The following is a 24,169-nucleotide window of genomic DNA, read 5'->3' as shown; positions in this document are numbered from 1 at the left end:
TGCAAAAAGACTTGTGTAGTTTTCTCATGGATGCCGTTACCAGAAATGGTCCAAAATGAAATGGAATCACACTGGAAGCACCAGCTTTCAAATAGATAAAGAATCATCTAAAATTCTGAGGTAACAAACATAAAAAAAAAAATACAGTCGAATTTATAACCTCCTCCTTTATAGTTTGAAATCGGTTAAAAATATAGTAAAGTCTAAAATTCATATTTTTACTTCTGTACACATATCAAACAAAATATTTAGAGGAAACACCAATTCCATAAACTTATACTAAGCAATTCCATAAAGGATACTATAATAGATAGAAGGGTTGATCATATTCGATCCCTCTAGTTCAGCCTCTATTAGGAAGTACCAACATATTAGGAATCTAGAAAAGAAATTAATCGTTTATGATTTTTTGTTTACGTCCAAAGGGCTTGTATATAAAAAAGGGTTCTAATTTTTCTGGAGATGTGAAAAAATAAAAAGAAGCCCTTAACTATTATTAAAACTTACTATTACTAAATAACCTATCTGTATATAGAAGTCGAAAGAATAAATTACACTGCATTATTCTTGCACACAGTCAAAACGTGGTGTTCCAAAATAATGACATTGTTAGAATATTATTTACCTATATTAAGCAATTTTTAATAAATTAAATAAAGTTTTAATTCATATTCATACAGACAGGCAAACAAATCGCATCATTAACGTTTTCAGGAGCATTCGAATTTTAGTTGGATAGAAAAATACTCCAAGTTTAGTATATTTACTCTTGGTTAAACTTAGTAAAATTTGTTCTCGCTGTAGTCGGTTTACAAATATAAAGTTTATTGCCATGAAAATGTGAAATTTGGCAGACTAAAAATTCTACTTCTAATTCGTAAAATCGAGTTGTAACACTATATATCTGTATCCTAAAAGACATTAGGAAAAAAATTCAGACTATTGAGACTTTTGCTGTACCATTTCGAATTTTCTTTTGAGTTATCAAAGAGAGAAAACACGTTTTTTATGTCCTCATATCCTGACAAAAACAGGTAAATAAAGCAACTGGTTATAATAAACTTCTAATACGGATCGCTAATTTCGTAAATCCAATTCATTTTTGATAGATTTTTTCGTAAATTTAATTGCCATCAATCATTGTGAGTGTGTAGAACAATTTTATCGGTCATATTTATTTAATTTTTTAAGTTTATTGATTGGAATTTTATAGATTAATAAATTACTCATTTAAAAACATGATTGTAATCAGTGAAAATAAAAATTACTATAAAAAAAGTTTGAAAATACTTATCCATAAAGCTAGCAGAGACAACAAACCATAATGAATTTTGCCGGATTGCACCTCAAGATTGTATCTCAAGACTGACCTTAAAAACGTGTTTTTTTAGGTTTACTGAAATTATTTGAGCGCCAACCTCGACATAGTGATATATATTTAGCGAAGCTCAATATATATCACAACTAAAACATTTAGTCGATCTTCTGAGTTTGTCGATCTAAGGTATATTTGGAGACAACACAAAGGCGAAAAGGAGAGTTCATTTGATAGATATTTCTAAGCGCATTTTAATTGCACTACTCAGATGACACGGGAATAATCGTACAAAATCGAAGAGTATCAACGCGACCCTTAGTTTCTTATCAAATTTTTTTGATTTTAAAACCTTGGGAGGATTTTAATAACCAAAACTTTAGAGACATATAAAAATGTGGGCTGAGTGCGTTTTTAAATACTTAAGTTGTTGCAGATTAGTCTTAAATATAGATGGATTCTAAAAATAAAAATTTTATGATATTATTGACCATAAAAATTTATAATTAAAGTGAATAATTGTTTTTTTTTTTTTCAAAAATAGAAAATATTATTTTCAAAATACTTAATAAATAAAATTTTTATATGACAATGCGTAAAATATCGCTTTGTTTTATAAAAATGGGTAATATATAAACAATGATTTTAAGAAAAAAAATTTGCAATATTTATTGCGAAAATTTCACATAGATACAATAAATCGATTGTGATGAATGTTGGTTATTGTATAGTAAAAAATTATTAAAATAATGATCCAGTTTGTTTTAATTTTAAAATAGTTTCCAAGCTCTTAAAATTTAGGGAAATGAACGTAGGCGTTCATTTTTTTTTGTGCAAATACAAACACATGATAAACATAAAAATATCATATAATTATATACTAATATTATAAATATAAAAGTTTGTATGTCTGCATATTCAGATGCTGGGATATTTGTTACTCAGTCTTGAGAAAACTGATGGACGGATTTAGATGAAATTTGAAACAAAGGTATTTATTATCCGAATTCACACATACTCGTTGTCCCGGAAATGTGTTAGGTTCTTGTGGGATTAGCAAAATACGAACTACAGGACGAATTCACTAAGAATTTAGTTTAAACGAACATAATTCCGCGATAAATTATTCAGCTAAGCAGTGAGTAATACTAGTACTAGTATTAATTAAAACAAGTAAAAACAAACAATTGGCTGAGTTAATTGTTGAAATACCCTGTACCGAAAGTGTTTAAAATCAGTGGTTGTTTAATCTATATATATATAAAAGAAAGTCGTGTTAGTTACTCCACTTATAACTCAAGAACGGCTGAACCGATTTAGCTGAAAATTGGCATTTACTAGCTGACCCGGCGAACTTTGTTCCGCCTTAATGGCAATAAATAAGAACATTCATGTTTTTCCCATGGTCAATTATACGTGGCATGTTCACGGGTCGGAAGACCATCTGCGTTGTTTGTTTTTGCGCCTGATAATAAAACAAAAAATGTCGTGTATCACAAGGTACTTAAATGAAGAGCAACCTATGTACTAAAATACAGAAATAATTATGAATGATTAATGTAGGTATTTAATTTTTTTTGTATTTTTTCCAATAAAAAAAAAAACTGCTTATTTATTGCCATTAAGGCGGAACAAAGTTCGCCGGGTCAGCTAGTTATTTATAAAAAAATTTTTACATTTAAACTTTTGTTCTATTTCTAACGGTTTACAAGATTGGTTCTACGAATCTAAGACCTAATTGACCTATGTCGCTCATTTACGAACTTAGCCTCACTTTTTTCGTCCTGAGCGCTCTATAAAATTTTCAACTTGATATCTCATTTCGTTTTTGAGTTATCGTGTCCACAGCCAAACGGATAGACGGACGGACAACTGGAAATGGAGTAATTAGGTGATTTTATAAACACCCATACCAAAGTATTTTTCATAGCATCATTAGTTTTAGGTGTAACAAACTTGGGACTAACCTTAGTATACCTTGATATATGTATCATATATACAAGGTATAACAAATATCCGCTCAAACTTTTCTTCATTACAGTGTAATAAGGTCCTATTCATAAATATTTGTTGATTAATATACAAATTAATTAATATTCATTAAACAATTTGAATACACAATTTAATTTTTACACACTGACTAATAATATTATGAATAATTTAATTAAATAAATAAATATATAAATAAATATTGTCGTAATATTTATAATATTTAGTATTATAATTATTCTTGTACATAATAAATAATATAATTTTCATTATACATTATTATGAATTAATATTGTCATAATATAATAAAAAACAATTTCATTTAAATAAAGTTTTCACTTATTTAAGGTAGTTCCAGCATGAAATCACTTTTCGACAGATTTGGCCGAATTTTTTTTCTCGGGTTTATAATAGCTTTATTTATGAATTCCTAAAATTTCATAATTTTTGACCGTTTAGATCGCGAGATATTTAAAGACAAAGTTCGCGATTTTGAGGGTCATGTCCCATTTAAAGCATGTAAAATGTCCGGTCTCTCCAACTATTTTTTATGATATTTATTATATATTGAAGAAAAAGTAGAAAAAAATGTTTATACAATAAAATTCTAAAAAAAAAATTAGAAATTAATTTTCACTTTCGAGATATTAATTTTGACGTAAATTGATCGAAATTGGGACGTTGGCATAATTATTTCCCATTTTAAACGGTCAAAATTTCTGAAACTTTGGGAATTAATAGTAAGCATTATTAAATTCTTAAATTTAATTTTTCGTTAAATTATGTCGAAAAAAATTTTAACCATAGCTTTAGCATAGGAACTGCAGATACCATGCTGGAAATACCTTAATATCATTATTTTATCTTTTTTTTTAAAATAAATATTACATGTATAGGTATTGTTATTATGTGTATACGCATATTAATTTTAATTTATATATTGTTGTGTTTCTTATTTAATATAAACTATTCTCTTATTATGTGACTTGAAAATTGGAAAGTGGAAAAAAATTCGTACAGGTTATCGCACTCAAATCTTACGCATTTTCTTCTAATTTTTTCACTCTTATTTTCTACGAAAATTCAATATACAGTCTTACGATGTAAACTGGATGGGAATAAAAAGTGTGCGATTTTGAAAACCCTGAAAAAAGATCGCTTTTTTTAATGCCTTAGTGCAATGGGTAGATTAACCACTGCACTATTGTGACTGATTGAGCCATTGAGAATTTTTTTGATTAAAATATTTGCTGGAACATCCTGTACCTATATCAAACAAGTGAAAACAAACAATTAACTAAGTAAATTGTTGAAATACCCTGTATAGAAAATATTGAATGTCAGTATGCTTGCATTATTTTTAATAAATTAGAAAAGTTTAAAAAAACTACACAATCATAGGCCTTTCGGCCGCTATTTGTTTTGGTTTTAGAAAATTTCGTTAAATTTTTTCTATAATTTTTTTCCTTTTTCGAGAATCTTTCTTTGAAGGATCATTTGAAGCTGTCTGCAAATTTTCAACTGCTTATCTTTTATAGTTTTGGAGAAAATGGACACCAAAATTTTGTGCCCTCTCGAATAACCAGTAATGTTTATGAAAAGAGGTTTCAAACAAAAGTTGTTTACTTTTTATTGTAAGGAATATTTTTTACATTTTAAGTTTTGTTCTATCTGTAACTCACTTTTTACGTGATCGTGATCACGGATGGACAGACAGACAGACGGAAATGGGCTAATTAAGTGATTTTATGAGCACCTATATCAACATTTTTTTGTATCATCAATATTTTTAAGTGTTACAAACTTGGGACTAAAATTAGTATACCTTGATATTAATTCATATATAGAGAGTATAAATATATGCACTATAATTTTTACCTCCATGCATAATATTACATAATTCGGTTGATTTTTTGGTACTAATTTTGCTTGAAAACGATTTGACTTTATCGAGACCTGCATTTTTATATAAATCAAACCTTGTTTTTATGAAAATCAGCTAAAAAAACAAGAAGCTACTGACATATTTCTCTTGTACCTCATATTTATTTCAAAATGAAAATTTTGATAAACAAATTCTATACTGAAAAATGTTTTGATCAAAAATTCGATATTGAAGGTATTTTTTAGATGCTATTCATTAAGAAGATCACTGTACCTCTACGCTTGTTTATATACAGAGGTTGTGTTGATGTTCACACTTTTGTTTTACACACTTCGCAATTAATTTGTTTATTCATTGACCATACTTAGTACTGCATAACATAAATTTAATAATCTATACTGTATGGCTACGCTCAAATAGTTTCAATAGTTTCTTATACATGTAAGTTTGTTTGCGTAAATTTCCCACCTTTTTATCATTAACATAAGTGTAAAAGAAATTTTAGGCTACATAAACTTATTATTATAGCATGCAATAGAAACTCAACTTCTAAAAATTTTCAAAAATCATATTCATTTTTCTGCCCGTGCAGTGAGAATTCTTCACCTGAAGTGATAAAAAAAATTTAGTCAACATGCCCATTTCATAAAAGGCGTGATCTGAGAGCCACATACAAGGTCTAGGTCCGCAGTAAAGCAAAATTTAAGTTTCGAGTAGGACATGCAGACCGAATTAAGTGGAGAAAATGTGAAAAAGTAGTAAATTTTAGCAAATTAGGGTCAGATAAGCATCTAATTTTGTATGCTTACTAGGAATGGTTTGTGAATCATTTCTGTCAGCAATTGGGTCATCCGATTTTTTTTCTGATATTTGTATCCTCTCCTATGAAGCTATTTAATAAAAAACACGAATACAATGCTGACTAAATTGAATTAACATAAGATCAATTTTCAATGAATGACCTACCTCTATCTCTATATATTAATGCGAAAGTAAGAATGTTTGTTTGTTTCATTTTTTTTATTGGTTACGCTTTCACGGTAAAACTAGCGAATAGTTTTTAATAAAACTGTACAGCGATATAGCTCATACTTTAGAATGACACATGGGCTATAATTTATAAAGATATGTTAAAAAAATAAAAACAATAAAATTTAATCTGACATAATGATGATTATAAATGGAGCAGATCTACAATCATCATTTTGAACCATAAATTAAAATATTCTGTAAAAATTTAAAAGAGTCAATGTCAAACCATTCATAGCCAACTTTTCTGATATACTCAATGAATTATGACTATTTTACATTTACCAAAATTGAAAACTGTGCACATCAACAGAGATGGAGGCTATAAAGCGTGGTTTTTTACTTTTAAGCCCAGTGAAACGGGCGGGTATCAAGCTAGTACATTATAAAATAATTAATTATGGTTTTATTTATCTTCAAGCTTATTTACGATAATAAAACTCAATAATTCATTTAAAAAAATGCACATTTGATTTAAAATGGAATTTAATGTATTTTCAAATTACTAAATAAATCAAACAATGTAAATAAATCAAACGATAAATACAATCAATTAAAAATTATTCTCAATTTTGTTTCAGATTATACAGAAAAAAGAATTACCATAAAATGTTACAACAAATCTTAAAAGAAATGTGGGTTGATCCCGAAATATTAGCTGAATTAGATGAAGGACAGAAGCAAACATTATTTTGTAAAATGCGTGAAGAACAAGTACGTCGATGGCGTGTATGGGATGAAAAATTAAATAATCAAGAATTATTAATACAAAAACCAAATAATAAAAAACCGAAGAAAAATGTAAGTTTTTTAATGGGTATTGATAATGAACCATGGACATGGGTAATGGGTGAACATCCAGATGATAAAAAAATTGAAGAAATATTAGAAGAAGAAGCACGTGAGCTGGCACGTCAACAAGCTGAAAAAGAAGCTGAAGAACTACGAAAGACTGTTGAAAAACAATTGACTGATTTCATTGAATTACCAAAAATTGATCATGTTCCCACATATATTGATGATTCAATGGATATTTATTGTTCGGTGGATGAATTACGTGAAAAAATTCAAAATAATAAAATCAGTAATAATAAACCTTTAAAGAATACTTTAAATAATTTTACATTTCATACAATGAATAACAATAATGCGAATATTAATAATCGTACGAGTAATAATGTTATGAAATATAATACAATTAATAATTTCGTCTCATCAAATGATAAACGTGATGCTTTACAAGAATTATCATTAAATAAACCGGTTAAAGTTGCACAAAAAGTTGCATTATGGGAGAAACGTTTAATGGAAGAACGTACATCAGAGATATTTAAACGTATACAAAAGAAACAATTGGAAGCGGCAAAAGAAGCTGAAGAATTTGAACGAATACAGGAACAATTATGGAAAGAACAAGGTAACTTTTTATTTTTATTTTTTTTGTTTTAAATTCTATTTTGTGATTCATTCAATCAAGTATTTTTATTGTTTGTTTATCTTTTTGACCGTCTGTCATTGATTTTATTTTTTAAATTGATTGAGTACACAGATCTGCTAAATTTTTATCTTCTTCTAAACTTTTGCCATTGTATTAAAATAGTCCCTTTTTGGGAGAAAGTCTGTTATATTGGATAATAATTAATCAATTGGAAGATTATTTACGGAGATACTCTTCAATATCTAAACTAATTTCGATGTCTCAAATTAATTTTAATAAATACCTTTAAAACTACTGGTCTCATCAATATAATATGAACCTTTGGATTTTATGGAATTTTTGTGTCAAAATAATCTTATACACTTGCAATTACTTTATTTATTAAGCTTACTGTATAAATGACATTATCTGTTAGAATTACAGTATAATAAATATATATTTTTTTTAAATTCTTATACACTGATTTTCATCAAATTCTGAAGCAAAAAAAGTATACCTCCTTAAGGTATCTCGATACCGAAAAAATGAAAATGATCCAATAAATTCTTATAAACTTTTTTTTTTTTAAATTCATATCTATTCTCTTCATATGTACTCAAAAAACTCAAAATTTACTCTATTTGATCATTTAACGAGCAGTTTTCGAGATATCGACTGAAACTCTACGAACTAAAATAGAAAAATTAAATGTATTCGAATTTTTGCTAATTTGAAGATAAGGTTCCCCTATTATTGTTCCCTATAAATGCGTTGAACTTCATTGTGGTCTTAATTATAACTGAATATCACTTTCTTTTAATTTAATTTTTGAGCTGATGCGATATTAATTTATTTAAAACGGTCGATGTACTTTGATAATAAAAGTATTTATCCACCTTTACGATAAAAATTAAAATATTTGAAGCAAATTGAAATACTTTCTGCACGTAAAGGTCGTCGCATAAGCAGAATCTCTTGCAAAAAAAATATTACCCATTAGTCCGTAAATTTATCATTAATTTATTATTTATAAATTAATAAGAAATATTTATTAATTAATAAGAAAGATTTTTAAATTAATATGGTATAGAAAATTAATTATAGGTATATGCAAATGATTGATTAAATTTTAAAGCATTTAGATTTATCCTTGGAAATTAAAATAAAAAAATATGCTTTTTAATAGATTTTCAGCTATTCTGAAATAAATATAAATTACTACATATGACCCCAGACCTATAATGGATAATAATTGGAATTAAAAACTTCTTCTTAATTAATTTTTATAATTGAAAAAATTAATATGAACTTTTCGAAATTGAATTTATTAATAAAAGTATCCATCATCAATTTTCAATTATATTAATTTCTTAACCTTGAATGAATACCGTTAATTTCTTTGTCTTTTAATTTATTTTTTTATTAATTATCACTTTTTCTTTGTATATTATACTTTATTTTCATCATATTTTTTAAATAATTTTTTCATTATTTTTTCAATTATTCATTGTTTTTAGTACATATCTTTAGATCTACATTACTTAAGGTAATTGTGGCAGAGCCATATAAGATCTACAAATGTAACGCTTAAATTAAAATTTTTTATACAAATTATTTAGAAATTATTTGAGATTTCTTTAATTTGCTCATCAAACTAATTATAATTCATTTAATAATTTACACAAATTGTTTCGAATATATCACCTGATATCGATTCATTAAAAACTTACTTTTCATTTCAAATTTTGAGTAATACCTATTTCAGAATATCCTTCATCAAATCGTCATATAAGCCCAATTTTGATTTTGGTCAAAATAACCTTATATAGACTTGAAAAAAAATTATTTAAAACTAATTTAATTAAAAATAGTCATGAACACTTTTCGATATGGCAAGGCTATCATAGGCGTGTTAATCAATCAACAAAATTTCATAAAAAATATATCTCACCCGATTATCAAATGAATGAAGGTCGACCTTATATCGTCTCTTAGATTATTATAATCTCTAATGTGACTAAGCTCTAGTGAGGACATAAAATACGAAAAAAACGTTTTTGGTGCAGCTGGTGCATATCTCGTTTATTTAAAATCAATATAATTTTTCAGTTCAATAATATTTTTATTTAAATATTGAATGTTTTTGAAATTTTATTAGCAATAAATATAAACTTTTCTTATCTTGATCTGGTTTTTGTCACGTTGCATTGGTAATGACAGACAATCCATTTCTAAATTTAGACTATCATTTTACATTTCTTTTAATTTAAGAAAACTTTACTTGATAAATAGCAAAGCGTACTTATTGAAATGGGAATTGAACTAATTTATTTGCCATGGTTATTTTTACCAATACCTAATTTGAAGGGGTAGGATCAGTCACTTCCGATTTTGTATTCATGTCATAAGCCTTATAGTAAATATAGCTAAATAAAGCTTGAAATTTATTTTTAAATATCGACCCAATAATTTTTCTAAATAAAAAAGTGTTTCTAATTTGGTATCAAAATGTCTAATTTGGTATACAAAATAAAGCTTATAATCCTACAAATAGAAGTAAACAATGAGTGGCACCGGTAATGAGCACCATTGATGATTTACTATCAATCCTAAAACTTACACTCTTTTTAAAATAATCTTCATTTTTCAACTATTTCGGATTTTGCCTATATAAGTCGAGATAAACCATCGGCTGAAAGCTTAAAAATTGATAATCGTGATAATAGACTTAGTATTCGTTTTATTTAAAGGAAAATTTTATTATTTGATTTCGGACGATCTGGTGGTTTAATATCTACTACTTTTGTAGTAACTGAGTATATATATAGGCTTTTTCATCATGTCATAAGCGCAAGTGCAAAGTTTATTTTTTCGTACTGACAGCAATAAGTAGGACTAAGATAGAAGATATTTGTTATTTATTTTATCACATTGGCTATAAATCATTTAGTACGAAACAAATGTGAATCGTGATTTTAAAATGAAAAGCCCTATTGGCAATAACATGTATCTTGCTTCCTAGTCATTAATAATTAGGTAGAGTATAGTAATTTTCGAAGTATAGTAAAAGATGAGTAAAGAATGATCCAAGGATGCTAATACACGATCTTGGAAGACGAAGTTTTATATATCATAAAAATTCATGTAAATTTTGAGAACTAGACTACCATTTGAGGAATATATTTACACAATTCGCAAGCATTGTTTTAGTTCTGTAAACACATTTTACTTTCTGGAAAACATTAAAAAGTTGACTTAGGTCAACACAAAAATTTAATGGTGAACTGTTTATTGTTATTTACAACGTAGTTTTCAAATCAAAAATATCTGGTAATCTGTTTATACATAAATTTTTATTTTTTTCTTATAGAACGGAAAGCAAAAGAAGCCGAACAACAAATACGTGAAATAGCTCGACGAGCACGTGAAGAACATCGACGTACAACAAATCAAGATTTATTATCCACAAATTCACAAACGTCATCTTCAACAACACTAACTACATCAGCATCACCCACAGTAACATCATCAACAATAACAACGCACAATAGTAATAACAATGGTGATTCGGAAGCATATAGTGACGTTATACCACTTCCTGGTGCTCGACCTCCAAGTAAACAAGCAGTTGTTGAATGGTATCGAGCAAGTGAAGTACCACGCCGTGCTGGTATTGATGACAAAGATCAACCTTCACCATGGTTCCATGGTAAGCAAGTAATAGCTAACTAAACAAGACAGTAATATAATATACCATAATAAGATAGTATTTGTAGTGGAACTAATTATACACCTTACTTGTCTTACACAACTACCAAATTTAGAATTATGATATCACAACATCTCACTTATTTTTATACACTTTGTGGATAAATATCATTATTTATATAAAAAAAACAATGCGGTAAAAATTGCTAAGTCACTTTTTCCTTTTAAATTTACATTTACCGAGAATTAGTCTCTCAGTATACAAAATGTTACCGCACGAATATTTCGAAAAAGTTTAGTTTACTTTCGAAAATGAATGTTTCGAATAAGAATCGTTAGTTATTTTGTTAGGAATAATCCTTAGTCTTGCTCTACCTATGTAGAAATCGAAATAACCACCTAAAAATCCTTTGTAAGCACAATACATTACACGTAGAGTAATTTTTATTTGAGAATACTCTTGGCGAAATATTTAGCAATGGAAATGTAATACCAAGTGCCAGTGGCAGATTAAACATTAGGCGAATAAGGTGACTGCCCCGGGGAGAGGTTAAAATACAAAAGAACAAAGGGCACTCCCTTGCAGGGCGCTACAAGGGAGTGTCCAAGGAAAAGACAAACTTTTACGAGGCTGGTCCCTCACAAGAGTGCGCCAAGTTAAAAAAGGAAAAACTAAGAAAGAATAGAGAAGGAAAGGCAAAATTTGTATAAAAATGGCAATGTTAAGTACCTATATTCTGTTACGTTCTGCCTCCAGTCAAAATAGCCATTCTTCTATGAATTATTTTCTGTAGTGACATATACGAAATCACTAGTAGCCGCTCATAAACCACTTGGAATATAGGGGCTGAAAATTTTCTTTCAGATTGCATTTCCAATTATATGGCCAAAATTGAATTTAATCGTTAACGCCATATAATATTATATTTTCAATAATAATTCAATACGATGGTCATTTACATTATTTTCATGTTTTATTCGTTTTAAAATTTTATAATCTTAACCAAAAAAACCTAGCAAAAAGTTTTCTTACTTTATATTTGCGAAGGTTAAAAATCTACAGCACAAATTCGGTTTTAACGAAAGAATAAATGGTTCCTATCTAGAAAATACAATAAAATTTGATACGAATTTGAGAAGAGATTTTTAGTATTTTCTTAAATAATTCAAACAATTAAACTTTATATGTTTGTGGCTTTTGATTAATATTAAGCAATCTAATAAAGCGTAAGGAGTGAATTATTCAACCATTTCTGCACCATAAAAATTTATTTCAAAATACAATAAATCTTTAATATTCACCTACATGAAATAAAAGGTAATAAAAATTAGGTAACACTTGGATTTTATTGCAAGCTATGATTTGTTTATTTAATCGAAAATTACTGAAATAAAAATTGTAATGCATTCGACTGCGTTATCAAAGTTTGCAAACAGTATGGGAAACATGTTTATGTCCAAAATAAACTGAAAATAATGAATCAAACAAACGTGATCGTTCGTTTGAATGTAGCTTCTAGAAAATCTCGCTGTTCTTCAATTTAGAAAATCAAATTTTTCACGTGTTAGTGTGATACCACTCCTATACAATATTTTATTCATTAAAATTTGCTCCGAGTTATATCAATCCATACTGAAGATGTCCACTTTTTAGTTGAAATAGGAATTAAACTTATTATATTTAACTTAATATTGTAAGATTTGAGCGCAATAAAATATCTTATTACATACTTACCACTATATTTTCGCCAAAACTCTCAAACTTTATAAAACATTATATTTCTTAATGTGCGTTTTTTATATTTTTAGGTTTAATTGATCGCCATGAAGCTGAAACATTGTTACATGATCAACCAGAAGGTACATTCCTAGTACGAGTATCAGAACGAATTTGGGGTTATGCAATTAGTTATCGAGCATCAGATAGATGTAAACATTATCTAGTTGACGCATCCAGTGGACATTACCAATTTTTAGGAGCAAATCAAATTTCTCATGATACATTAGGTTTGTATATTTTAATATCATTTTTAAAGTATCATGAAACTTTTATAAATCAAAGTTTAACTGCTTATTTTTATTATTATTTATAATTATAATTATAAATTACGCACAGTTTAAATAGGCGGTGCGAGGATCATAGCTAGAATAAATTATCTGAAAAAGATTATTCAGATTATCTCGATTTAACAAAAGCGTATGCCTTAAGGAAATAACAAAATATCGGCAATCTTTTTTCATTACGATTATTAAACCATTTTTTTGAGAAATTTTGTCCCAAATAATACAAATACCGGATCCCTTTGGCGACTTGAAGGATAATTTCAAATACAGTCGCATACGACAAGTATTATTTCGGAGCAATTTCTTCAGTTAAAGTCTGAGAAATCGATCAATCGCAGAAAGAACCAGATTTTTATGTACCTAGATTTTTTAAGATAACAATAAAAAACAAAAAAATCCAGCTCAGTTGCCGATTAGATTATAATTTCGAAGTATCTCTCGAAACTCTTCGAAACAAATGCTTTTGCCTTTTAATCATTTAATGAATCCGATTTTTTTTTTTCAATTTTAACCTATATGCCAAGTTTTATCAAATTTCAATTTACAAATTTTCTTTTCTTTGTGATTTTCCGATTCTTTCAAAGGGGTTCCCTAAAGAAAATTTCAATAAATATATGCCAAAAAGTATTTTGTCTCCGTTTTGGATAAAAGTCACTTTGTAGAGTATTTAAGGCAAAAAAAATTTTAAAATACGAACTATTTGACGATTGGATGTGTACATTTTGGGGTTTATCCTACAATCCTATACGAATGCCGATATCCCTGAACAATTAGTTAATATCTCAGAAACTTGTCGCTCAAATAAACCAAAGGTCGGTAGACAACAGAACAAGCTATTTTATTTAAGCAAAAGTATAAAATTATTAATTGCTCATGATAAGTTTTTATTGTCTCCTCCAAAAAATTTCCTGGATCCATGCTTGCAATAAACTATCTCTATATGAAGTTCTTTGAGCTACTCACCGAGTGTAAGACATGTTTTTGTTGCTAAATATGAATAATGAAAGCGCACAAATTTTAGATCTATGAATCTTACCAATATTAAATCTTAGGCCAGTGCCTAATGCCAGCTTTTTAATCAAATATTTTTCTTAAAAAATTAATTTCTGTAATATTTTATTTTCAGGTGATTTAATTAACTATCATGGATTGAATCCAATCACAGTGTTAGGAAATGAAAGATTATTACATTCCTGTCCAAAAACTAGTGAGCCAGCAATTTTAAATGGTATTATTGGACCATGTAGATAGATAAGTTTGAATATAGAAAAAGCAAAACGCGTCGTTAATGTACTCTATTAATCTCTCTCTTTTATATTTTATCAAGTAAATCATATTTACTCGCTTTGTTTTGTCTTTTTTTATTAAGTGTATTATTATTTTTTTCTAATTTATTTTGCCATACTATTAAGAATTATTATTATTATTATTATTATTATTTTATATATGTTTAAATATTAACGAACAATGTGTGAAAATTAGGCTGCCAATATATTTTTGGCATAAAAAGATCTACATTTTATTTTTTTACTTCAAAATATTTTTACTTTACAACTTTTCTACTTAAATAAAACAGCTTCTAATTATTCCTACTCCGATGTATTCCTACTTTTTAAAAATTATACTCTAAATAAAATATACTTCCAAATAATTTTTAAAAAGTAGGACTATATTGGAGTAGAAATATTTTTAAATAAGTAGAAAAATTGTGGAATAGATAAATGGAATGTAGAATTCTTTTTATGCCATGTTTTTGAATTCGAAAAGAATCAAATCTTACAGATTGAATTTTATAATCGAAAAAGGATTTTGTAATTCATCTCTGTACTTTCACGATCTCAAATGTTTTTTTTTTGTTCGCCTAGGAATTTATTGATCGTTTTAATGTATTATATTTCTCGAATAAATTTTTTTCTCGTACAGTAAAACCTCATAGATAGGAGATAATACATTTGGTCGATAAGATTTGTGATTTTAGGTATTTAAATTTGTTTCATATAATTTTTATGACAAAATTGAAAGGAGGTTTTTACTGTGATTTAATTTTTATTAAGATTTTTTTTTATTAAATTGGCGATTAATTTTAAGGAATTTATTTATATCATTTTCAGTATCGAAAATTCGAATTATTTATCGATTTTTAAATTAAATTGATATAATTAAATCAATTTTTAATATTTTTCGAAGATAACGATAAAATAAATATACGTAAGAACGTAGAGTCTTTGTAACTTGAATTGAATTTTTTTTTCCCAAACTCAGACGTTAAAAATTATTTATAAAACTAGACTTCAAAATTTTTGAGTTCCTAAATTTTAATTTTTAATTTAGAAGTACAAACTGAGAATTAAAAATCGAATTACAAATGAAAACGTTTTAGTTTTCTGATACTTGTATAGTTTTCTGAAAAATGCTTTGAAAAAGAGCTCCAGAATCTTGAATAGATTTTTGTCTCACTAGGCAGTCTGACTGTGGCAGCCAAGATTTGAATTCTTCTAATCTAATATTTTTCTAATCCTGAATTTAAAAACAATATCCTTATTAATTTAAAAAATTTTCTTTTTATAATTTTGATTTTTGGAATTTCTGATTTTTAAATTAAAAAAAAAAAAATAAATCCCCTGTTGTCGAGTTTTACATACTGAAAATGTTTTTCATAATCAATCCTTTAAAAATTAAACAAAAAATTATTTAAAAACACATGTTTTGTAAAGTTTTTGTCCAAGTAGTCTGTTAGTTTTTTTTAATGCCGAATTTTGTAATTAAAAAAAAATTTGAAAACACTGACACACACATACAATAATTTGAAAATCTTGTGTATATTTCATAAATAAAAAGAAAATCTACAAATAATATAAATAAAACATTTTAAAAATATATAAATTTTGTGTTTATTTAATATTTTGACCATTTCTCATCTCTAATTTTCGTTTTCGTCCATTGTTATTAGTAACGCAATTCTGTAGGAAAAAAACATTCCTAATCAATAAACAAATTAACGCATAGATTTTTAAATTTATTTTTCTTAATTTTAAAAAAATAACTCTCATCATAACGTACAAAAAGATCTAAATTCATTTTTTAGGAAATTTTTTTTTATTTACAAATATATCTTTCCGAGTTTAAATTTTGTTTTACATAAATGGTAAATTATTATTATTAGTCGTAGAAAAATTATTATTTTGCCTAGGTTGAGGCGGATGCTGTGAATTCGATGAGTTATTCCTCTGAAATTTAAAATTTTCTACATTCATTAAAACTGTTTAAGAACATGATTAGCTTTCAAAATTCATTAAAATTATTTTTCCTTGATTGCTTAGACCTCTTACTCTTATTCCATTTCAGATGAACTGATTTTTGATGAGATTTTAAAAAACCTTTCGAATACATTATACAAACATGAATACATAACAATCAATTGATAAAAAAATTTAGTTTTAAACAGTCAAACTCAAATGAAATATATTTAGCATTAATGCCGCAATTGCGGCGTAGTCCGATGCTCTTTACTCAATATTGCATTCTCGTTAGGGTAGTACGAGCGCCAAGGCAATTTTAGACTTAGGGATGAAATTATTTGTATCCTATTTTCAACTATGATGGTGAATTTTGTTATAACTTCATGAATGTAGACAAAAAATAAGAATAAAATTTTTGGATATCAGCCTTGGTTTTCAAAATATCGAAAGCTAAATAATTTAAAAAAATTTTAATGTGCGATATTTTGAAAATTACTCCAGATATCGAAAAATGGTATTCTTACTTTTCGTCTTCCCTATAGTACAATTCACCATCAAAATTGAAAAAATATAATTTTTTAAATTTGTGTCCCCATTACCGTGCTCATACATCCTTAATTAGGCCGGCCCAGCGGGTTTTTTTTTTCTTCAATAATTTATAAAGGTTTTAAATTTATTTCAATATTTTTTTTTTAATTTCCACCGACTACTTTTGAAGAAATCTATGAAAACATTTCATCCATCCACCGTTTTCCTATTAGACCATTGTTAAATATGCCAACTTTTGAAGTCATTTATTAATTTTAATAATCCGACCCCCCTCCCCTAAAAATTATTACTTATTCTCTTAAACCTGTATAAGTCTCAGTGCCTTTCTATGTTTTTGTCGTGCTCTGCGTTGATGTACACATCACCCCAGGGCGATATTCGGAACAAAAATTGATGAAAATCACCCATAATTATGAACGAAAAAGATTGGAAGTAAAACAAAATATATTTGTTATCAAAAAAATTGCAAGATGAACTGTTTAGTAACGAATGGAACCGAGTGTAAACGAATTGACGCCGATGTTATCAATAGATACCCAAGAACTCAAGAAAAAGAAAACAAAGAAGATTTGATGAAAACTCAATGGAATTAAATTTAACTTCAAAGTTTGAATTCCTAAGGACAAAAAAAGTCTCTGTTTAAAAATAATATGGTCTAAATATTTTTTTTTAAATCTCACAAAAATCAATTCTTCTTTGGTTCAAGATAAAATTTATTTAAAAAAATGTAATATTCTCTCAAAAATCCGTTAATCGGATAACAAATTCGTATTGGGTTTCATGTTATCTTATTAACAAGATTTCAATTCATCGAATTTTGTAAACCCAATCATGTTTAATTCCAAAAAAACAAAACAGAAAAAAAAAAAAACGACAAAAAAGAATTTTTCGAATAAAAAAACTTACGTAATGTATTTCTTAATATACAAAATAAATTACATAAAATAATTTGTTTTTTACGTCATAACACACAATAAACATTTATAAACAATTATATAAATGATTTTTTTATATATAAATTTTTTTTTCTAAATTTAACAAAAATCAAAAAACAATTCAACAAGTTTTATGCTCCAGCATTTTTATGTATGTACATTTTTATTGAAAACGTGTACGCAAAAAAGGAAGTTTTATTTGATTTTAGAGTGCGCGATTTTATTAAAAATAATTATTATTTTTCTTTTGGCACTGATTTAATAAGTTTTGGAAACGCAATTTTATAAAAAAAAATTTATCTAGTAACTTTTGGAAATTTTATATTATGTTTTAATTTTGATATACTCACAGGTGTGTTATTAACAGGATCATGCGAGAGTGGTATAAATTGTGGTAACTTTTTCTTTTTAAAAGGACTTCCTAAAATATAAAATTTAATGTTTTATTCATTTAATTAAAAAACCTAAAAGTGTTTTTTTTTAAATTTGTGCAAAAAGAAAAAAGAAATATTGTATTATCGATGTAGTCAAGTTTATTATTTGGAAAAAATTGAGGTTATGTTAACTAATTAACTGATTAATATAATTAGCTTTGAGGAGGCGAGGAAATGCAATTTTGCGCTCTACCATATATAAGTCCTATGAGAGAAAATGCTCCACATCGCCTCAGAAGTTATTTTCCATGCGACTGAAAGTTACGGTTCATGATTGAACATAGACACTTCGGAAATATCAAACTTACAGAAATGGCACATGCGATTCAAATACTGCAAAGGAAGTTTCTTGTAAGAATTTTATCCTCTCTATAATTATGTTTTTATAATAATAAAACCGAATTTAATAGATTGAGAGAATTAACAGTTCTAGGTTGGCGCAAATGAAATTAAGACATATTCACTTGAACTTATACGCACAAGTTCTGAATATTATTGCCATATTCAAAATATATTTCTTGTGAAAATAAATGAATAATAAGGAAAACTTTTTGTAAACAAACCTCCATTTATATTTGGAAACGAAGTTTTCTCATTACACCGTTCACCACCAGCACCTGGATCCAATTTCGTCCATGTCGTTTGTTCAACCTGATGATTCTTTTTATACATTGTATAACCAGCCGTATTTAACCAACAGGGTGGTGTTTTAATATGATGCGGTGTCGTATTATTATTTTCTAAACTGGTCGAATTATTTAATTGTGAGACATCTAAGACAAGCCCACGACTTAATTTTTTTATATAATCATTATTACGGGATAACGTCGGTTGATTCGATGATGGTACAGGACTTTTTGCAAATGATGAACTAAAATTTTGATGTAAATGGGTTCGTAATGAGTTCCCGTTATTACTTAAACTCTCTTTTAAATTTTTGTTATTATGATGTGATGTTTGTGTTTGAGCATGATTATTAAAACGTTTTGTCGTCATATTCATGTCGCTATGGTGGTTCTTTGTCGTAAAACTTAAATTGTTTATTGTTGGATGTAAAACATTTTGATATACACCATATTGGATGCCATTGCTACGATGAGTGACATCTTTTGGCGGTGTATGTAAGCGAGTTTCAGGTTGTAATGATTGGAACATAGGCGGTGATGGTGCTGTTAAGTGTAATTCAATATTTTTATCGCTACTAGGCCTGTCATTAGTATTCGTTGTGGTTGACGTTTCATTTTCCTTGGAATCGGTTGGAATATTTTTAAATATTTTTGTTTGTTCTACGCCACGTTTCCGTTGCTCTAAGTACGATAATAATGATTTTTTATCCCGTTGAGATTCTGGTTGCTGTAATAACGTACTTTTAGAAGCATTCGTTGCAGATTCATTAGATTTAAATGAACTAAATGATACATAACTTGTTTTTCGTTTAATGTAAGGATCATGTAAGTTAATTTTCCAGCGAGGTTGTTCCTTTTTCTTTTCATAACGTTCTTGATACATATCCTGACGACGATCATCAGACGCAGCTAATATATCTGATTGATATTTACGTATTAATGGATTGTCATGATATTCTTGTAAGACTTTCTGTCGTAATTTCGGTAGGAATTTTTCATAGAATCGATCATGGTTTAAGTATGGATGTCGTATTAATTCTTCAGTGGTTGCACGAAGCGCTGGATCCATTTTCATTGAGACGGATAAAAAGTCTATTGCCATTACTGACCACCGAGGGAATATTTTACATAATGCACGACTTGTTTCATCGGTTGAACATTTCGGCAGACCTTTGAAATTTGGATTACGTTGCATTAATTGTTGATGTCGATAACAAGGTTGACCTGTAATCAATAAAAATTTATTACTATAAACTTACGTTTCTAATATCCGAGAATTAATTATACCGGATTGAAAATTTAATCTGAGGACAGATGTAAGTTTTAAATGAATGCAGTTCATGCTTTTTCAAAATGGTGCATTGAAACATGCGACTAGTGTTCTCTAGATAAATGGAGATGGAAAATAGTCATCGTCTATGCATGAAAGAGAAAGACGGAAATGCGCTTTATTGTAAAAAGAGCTTGCGAGTGAATTTGACATACATAGATATTTTAAAGGCCTATTGAACATACTTGATAAATGAACCATAGCTATTACGAATTGAAAAATGGTAGCTGCATTAGAAAGGTTATATATTTGTGTATATTATACAGAGTATTTCCGAATTAAATGGCAAATCTTAAAGTATAAATTTAGTACTTCAAAACAAGCAAAAATCGGCTTAAAGATTGCTTAAAAGAAGTATCGGTGGAACGGATGAAACGTGTCAAATTTTTATTCTAAGGACTTTTCAGTTTTACTAACCTAATAAATTACATATCCTATATAGCTGATCAATATCTGAGTCGCCGGGAAATAATGGTTTTCCAGTCATCATTTCTGAATATAAACAGCCAATTGCCCAAACATCAACTGCAGGTCCATAATGAACATCCGCCACCAATAATTCCGGTGCACGATACCATCTAGTGGCAACATATTCTGTACATGGTTCACCAGTATTTGCTAAAAGTCTTGCAAAACCAAAATCACATAATTTTACTACACCTTGTCTCGATACCAATACATTTTCTGGTTTAACATCACGATGAATAATCTAGAAATTTTCAAGAACAATATGAACATAACTGAAATTAACTAAATTTTATTTTTTGTAAAATGGGAAACAAACATGCTTTAAATGGCAGTACCGTACTGCACGTATCACTTGTACAATTCGTTCCCGACATAATTGTTCATCTAATCCGTTACCATCATGTTCTTCCAACTCATCCAATACGGTTCGATCAACAAACTCAAATACTAGATGAAAACGTTTTCGTACACGAAATACTTCTATTAAACATACTAAATTTTCATGGCGAAGTTTCTAGAATAAAAAACGAAAATTAGGTAAGTTGAGTTTAAGAATTCTTCTTACTTACTTTTAGCATTCTAATTTCGCGCATTGCCATACGACGCGCTGTTACTTCCTCTTCAGTATCTAAAAACTTTTTTATTGCAACAATTTGTCCAGTTTCTCGATGTCGACATTTCATTACACAGCCATATGATCCTTCACCAACAACCATTATCTGTTCATATTTTTCCATTGTTTTGTTACTTCTGTGGATGTTTTTAAAAGTGTAAAATATAATTTACACCTAAATAAAGAAAAATTTATGAGTTTGTGGTTGCAAAGACCTGGAAATTGTTAGAATATAATGGCTCAATTACGTTGTTAATATAGCGATTTATCTGAGGATTATCTTCAGCTTCCGCAAATATAATCGAAAGAACTTTCAATGTTATAAAATTTCACGGCATTATGTGTTTTGTAGCACAAAATAAATAAACAGAAAAGTTCAAATAAACAATTTATTAATCGTTAAACTTATTTATTACTAAGATATAGGTTTCGACGGTATTTCACGATCCGGTTCTTAAGCTTTTCTTGCATGCCAATAAAGATGTAGGAGAAGGCATACACTTAATAAAAAACAAAGTGGCCAAGCGGCCATAAATTGGAAGATCGAAGTTGGCCTTTTACATGTTTAAATACAAAATCTTAAATGCATTTTTTGTTTGTTTATTTTGTGCTAAAGAACGTCTGGTTATAATAATGCCGAGCGAGATCTGAGAAATTTTAATCTCTAATTTATCCGATTTACGGCTCTACCAGTTTCATAATGCTTTATTTATGGCTCATATTAATTTCACAAAAGTCAAAAGTTTTTTCAAATTATCCCACTCAATCGTACCCAACCTAAAAAAATTTTCGCACGTTTTATAAATCTTTAAAAAGAAAATAAAAATTGTCAGGTGTGCATTCTTCCAAGTGTGCCAAACTCGTAAGAATGGGCGAGTAAGTTAAGCCTTTCCCACGAAGATCAAAACTAGTTCTTAAGAGTTCCTGAGACCAAAAGTTTAAGCATACATAAGAGAGTTGCGTGTGCAAGATAAAGATTGTCATATTTGGTTTAGATCTCGCTTTTGCTGTTATCTTAAAAACGCGTGCTCATAAAACATTGTGCCTGTTGTTTCAAACTGTAGTTCGAGAGAACAGACTACACCAAAGGGTGAAGAAGTTTTATGAAAACTTATTTTTTGAATATCCGACCTGAACTAAAAACATGGAAAAATTTTAGTTAATGGTTTATAACTTATCGTCTTTTTTTCACATTTGACTTTATTCTGTCGAATATTAAAATAAATTCGAATGAATAGTGACTAGTCAGAAATTTCGTTGCTAGTTGCTTCCTATTGTATTCGTTAAAGTTTTCCGTGTCATTTTATTTATCGAATGCATACAATATATTATATGTTATATATTTTAAATCATTATAAAAATAAAATATAGTAAATTTTATAAAATAATGGCATGTGATTTATGATATTATTAAAATGCATGATTGCGTTTATTTTATTATGATTATGATTATAGAGGTATGCTTATTTGTTCAATTAAATAAATACGTATTCAATATTATGTATATTGTTTTAAAATAATATATAGGTTGCGTTTTACTATAAATACATGTATCGGCATAGAAAGCGGATCATTTTTAATTCCAAATATTTTATACTGGACACTCTTTTCTACACTCTACAAGGTAAGACGCTCAAAATGAAAACAATCTTACAGACGCAATTAAGATCGAACACAAAATCGTGACTTAACCTTCTTACACTGTATATATGACATTATTAGTTAAACATACAGTATAAAAAAAAATCAATCTTACAGGAAACGATTTCAACATATCATGAATAGGAAAAAATTGGAAACAACATACTGTGAGAATGTGTAAAACGCGCTCAAAAGATTGTTTCCTTTGGGATCAGAATGTGTCAGGCGAGTTTCCATGAGATACTATAATGCTTACTAAGAATTATTTAACGCATGGAAACACAAAGATGTAATTCAATAGACCAAACTTGCCACAGTATACAAAAGTTCTTCGAAAGATAAGTCTACACTTAAAAAACACAGAAACAAGTATTCATGTATTCATCGTTCATTGTTCTACTTTTATGCCAAGCGACACAACAATTTTTTGAAATAACCAGCATTTTCTTTGATATTTTCCGCTGAATATGGATAGAATAAACATTCAACAATTCGCAGGAACAGGCACCATAAATATACATGAAACGGTGTCAACTTAGCTTCTGAAATTTTCTATTTATATTTAATCTGATCTAGTAATAGGAAACGCACGAGATGGTTCTTGGTTCAATTAGTGTCAATGCCAGAAAATTAAGTGCCCTTAAATTATATGCCGAAAAAAACTTATCGCAGAGCTGATATAACTCAGCAGAATTTAGCAGAAGAGAAAATAAATGATTTCAGATTTATCAGAATAAGTTCAATTAGGTATAGGTACAAATTTCTTAGGTTTTGGGCATTGAAGAATTGTCGTTCGCCTCAATAAATTGGTGAACAGGAATCGAAAATCACTTTGGTATAAATGTAAATTAATCAGTGTGAGATTCGTCTTTGCAATAATTTTACTGGTTATTAAACAAACAATAATTTTACTGATTATTAAACAGT

General features: G+C 28.0%; 2 protein-coding genes across 5 annotated transcripts in view; one reads left to right on the top strand and one right to left on the bottom strand.

The window, feature by feature from the left end:
- Positions 1–14,816, top strand: part of LOC123299857 (SH2 domain-containing protein 4A-like) — a 96,821-nt gene extending 82,005 nt beyond the window's left edge. For 3 of the 4 annotated variants that reach the window (XM_044882249.1, XM_044882250.1, XM_044882251.1), the window contains 4 exons: positions 6,800–7,635; positions 11,006–11,344; positions 13,153–13,350; positions 14,534–14,806. In XM_044882249.1, coding sequence (XP_044738184.1) covers positions 6,828–7,635; positions 11,006–11,344; positions 13,153–13,350; positions 14,534–14,658 — 1,470 coding nt within the window. In that variant the 5' untranslated portion in view covers positions 6,800–6,827 and the 3' untranslated portion in view covers positions 14,659–14,806. Of the gene's footprint in view, positions 1–6,799; positions 7,636–11,005; positions 11,345–13,152; positions 13,351–14,533 lie in introns of all 4 variants that reach the window. The other variant, XM_044882253.1, reaches the window with a different exon arrangement.
- Positions 14,817–16,458: 1,642 nt separating this feature from the next.
- On the bottom strand, positions 16,459–21,769 carry LOC123300147 (cyclin-dependent kinase-like 2). The gene is made up of 6 exons (XM_044882644.1): positions 21,558–21,769; positions 21,305–21,502; positions 20,938–21,229; positions 19,128–20,414; positions 18,481–18,551; positions 16,459–16,634 (listed from the first exon to the last, which is right to left on the bottom strand). The coding sequence occupies exons 1-6, from the start codon at positions 21,723–21,725 to the stop codon at positions 16,542–16,544; spliced, it is 2,109 nt and encodes a 702-aa protein (XP_044738579.1). The 5' UTR covers positions 21,726–21,769; the 3' UTR covers positions 16,459–16,541.
- Positions 21,770–24,169: the final 2,400 nt, after the last annotated feature.

The sequence above is a fragment of the Chrysoperla carnea genome, chromosome 5 (assembly GCF_905475395.1).
Source record: "Chrysoperla carnea chromosome 5, inChrCarn1.1, whole genome shotgun sequence".
In the NCBI taxonomy this organism is placed as follows: Eukaryota; Metazoa; Arthropoda; class Insecta; order Neuroptera; family Chrysopidae; genus Chrysoperla; species Chrysoperla carnea.
Note: the sequence above shows the minus strand (reverse complement) of the source record. Positions and strands in the feature narration are given on the sequence as shown.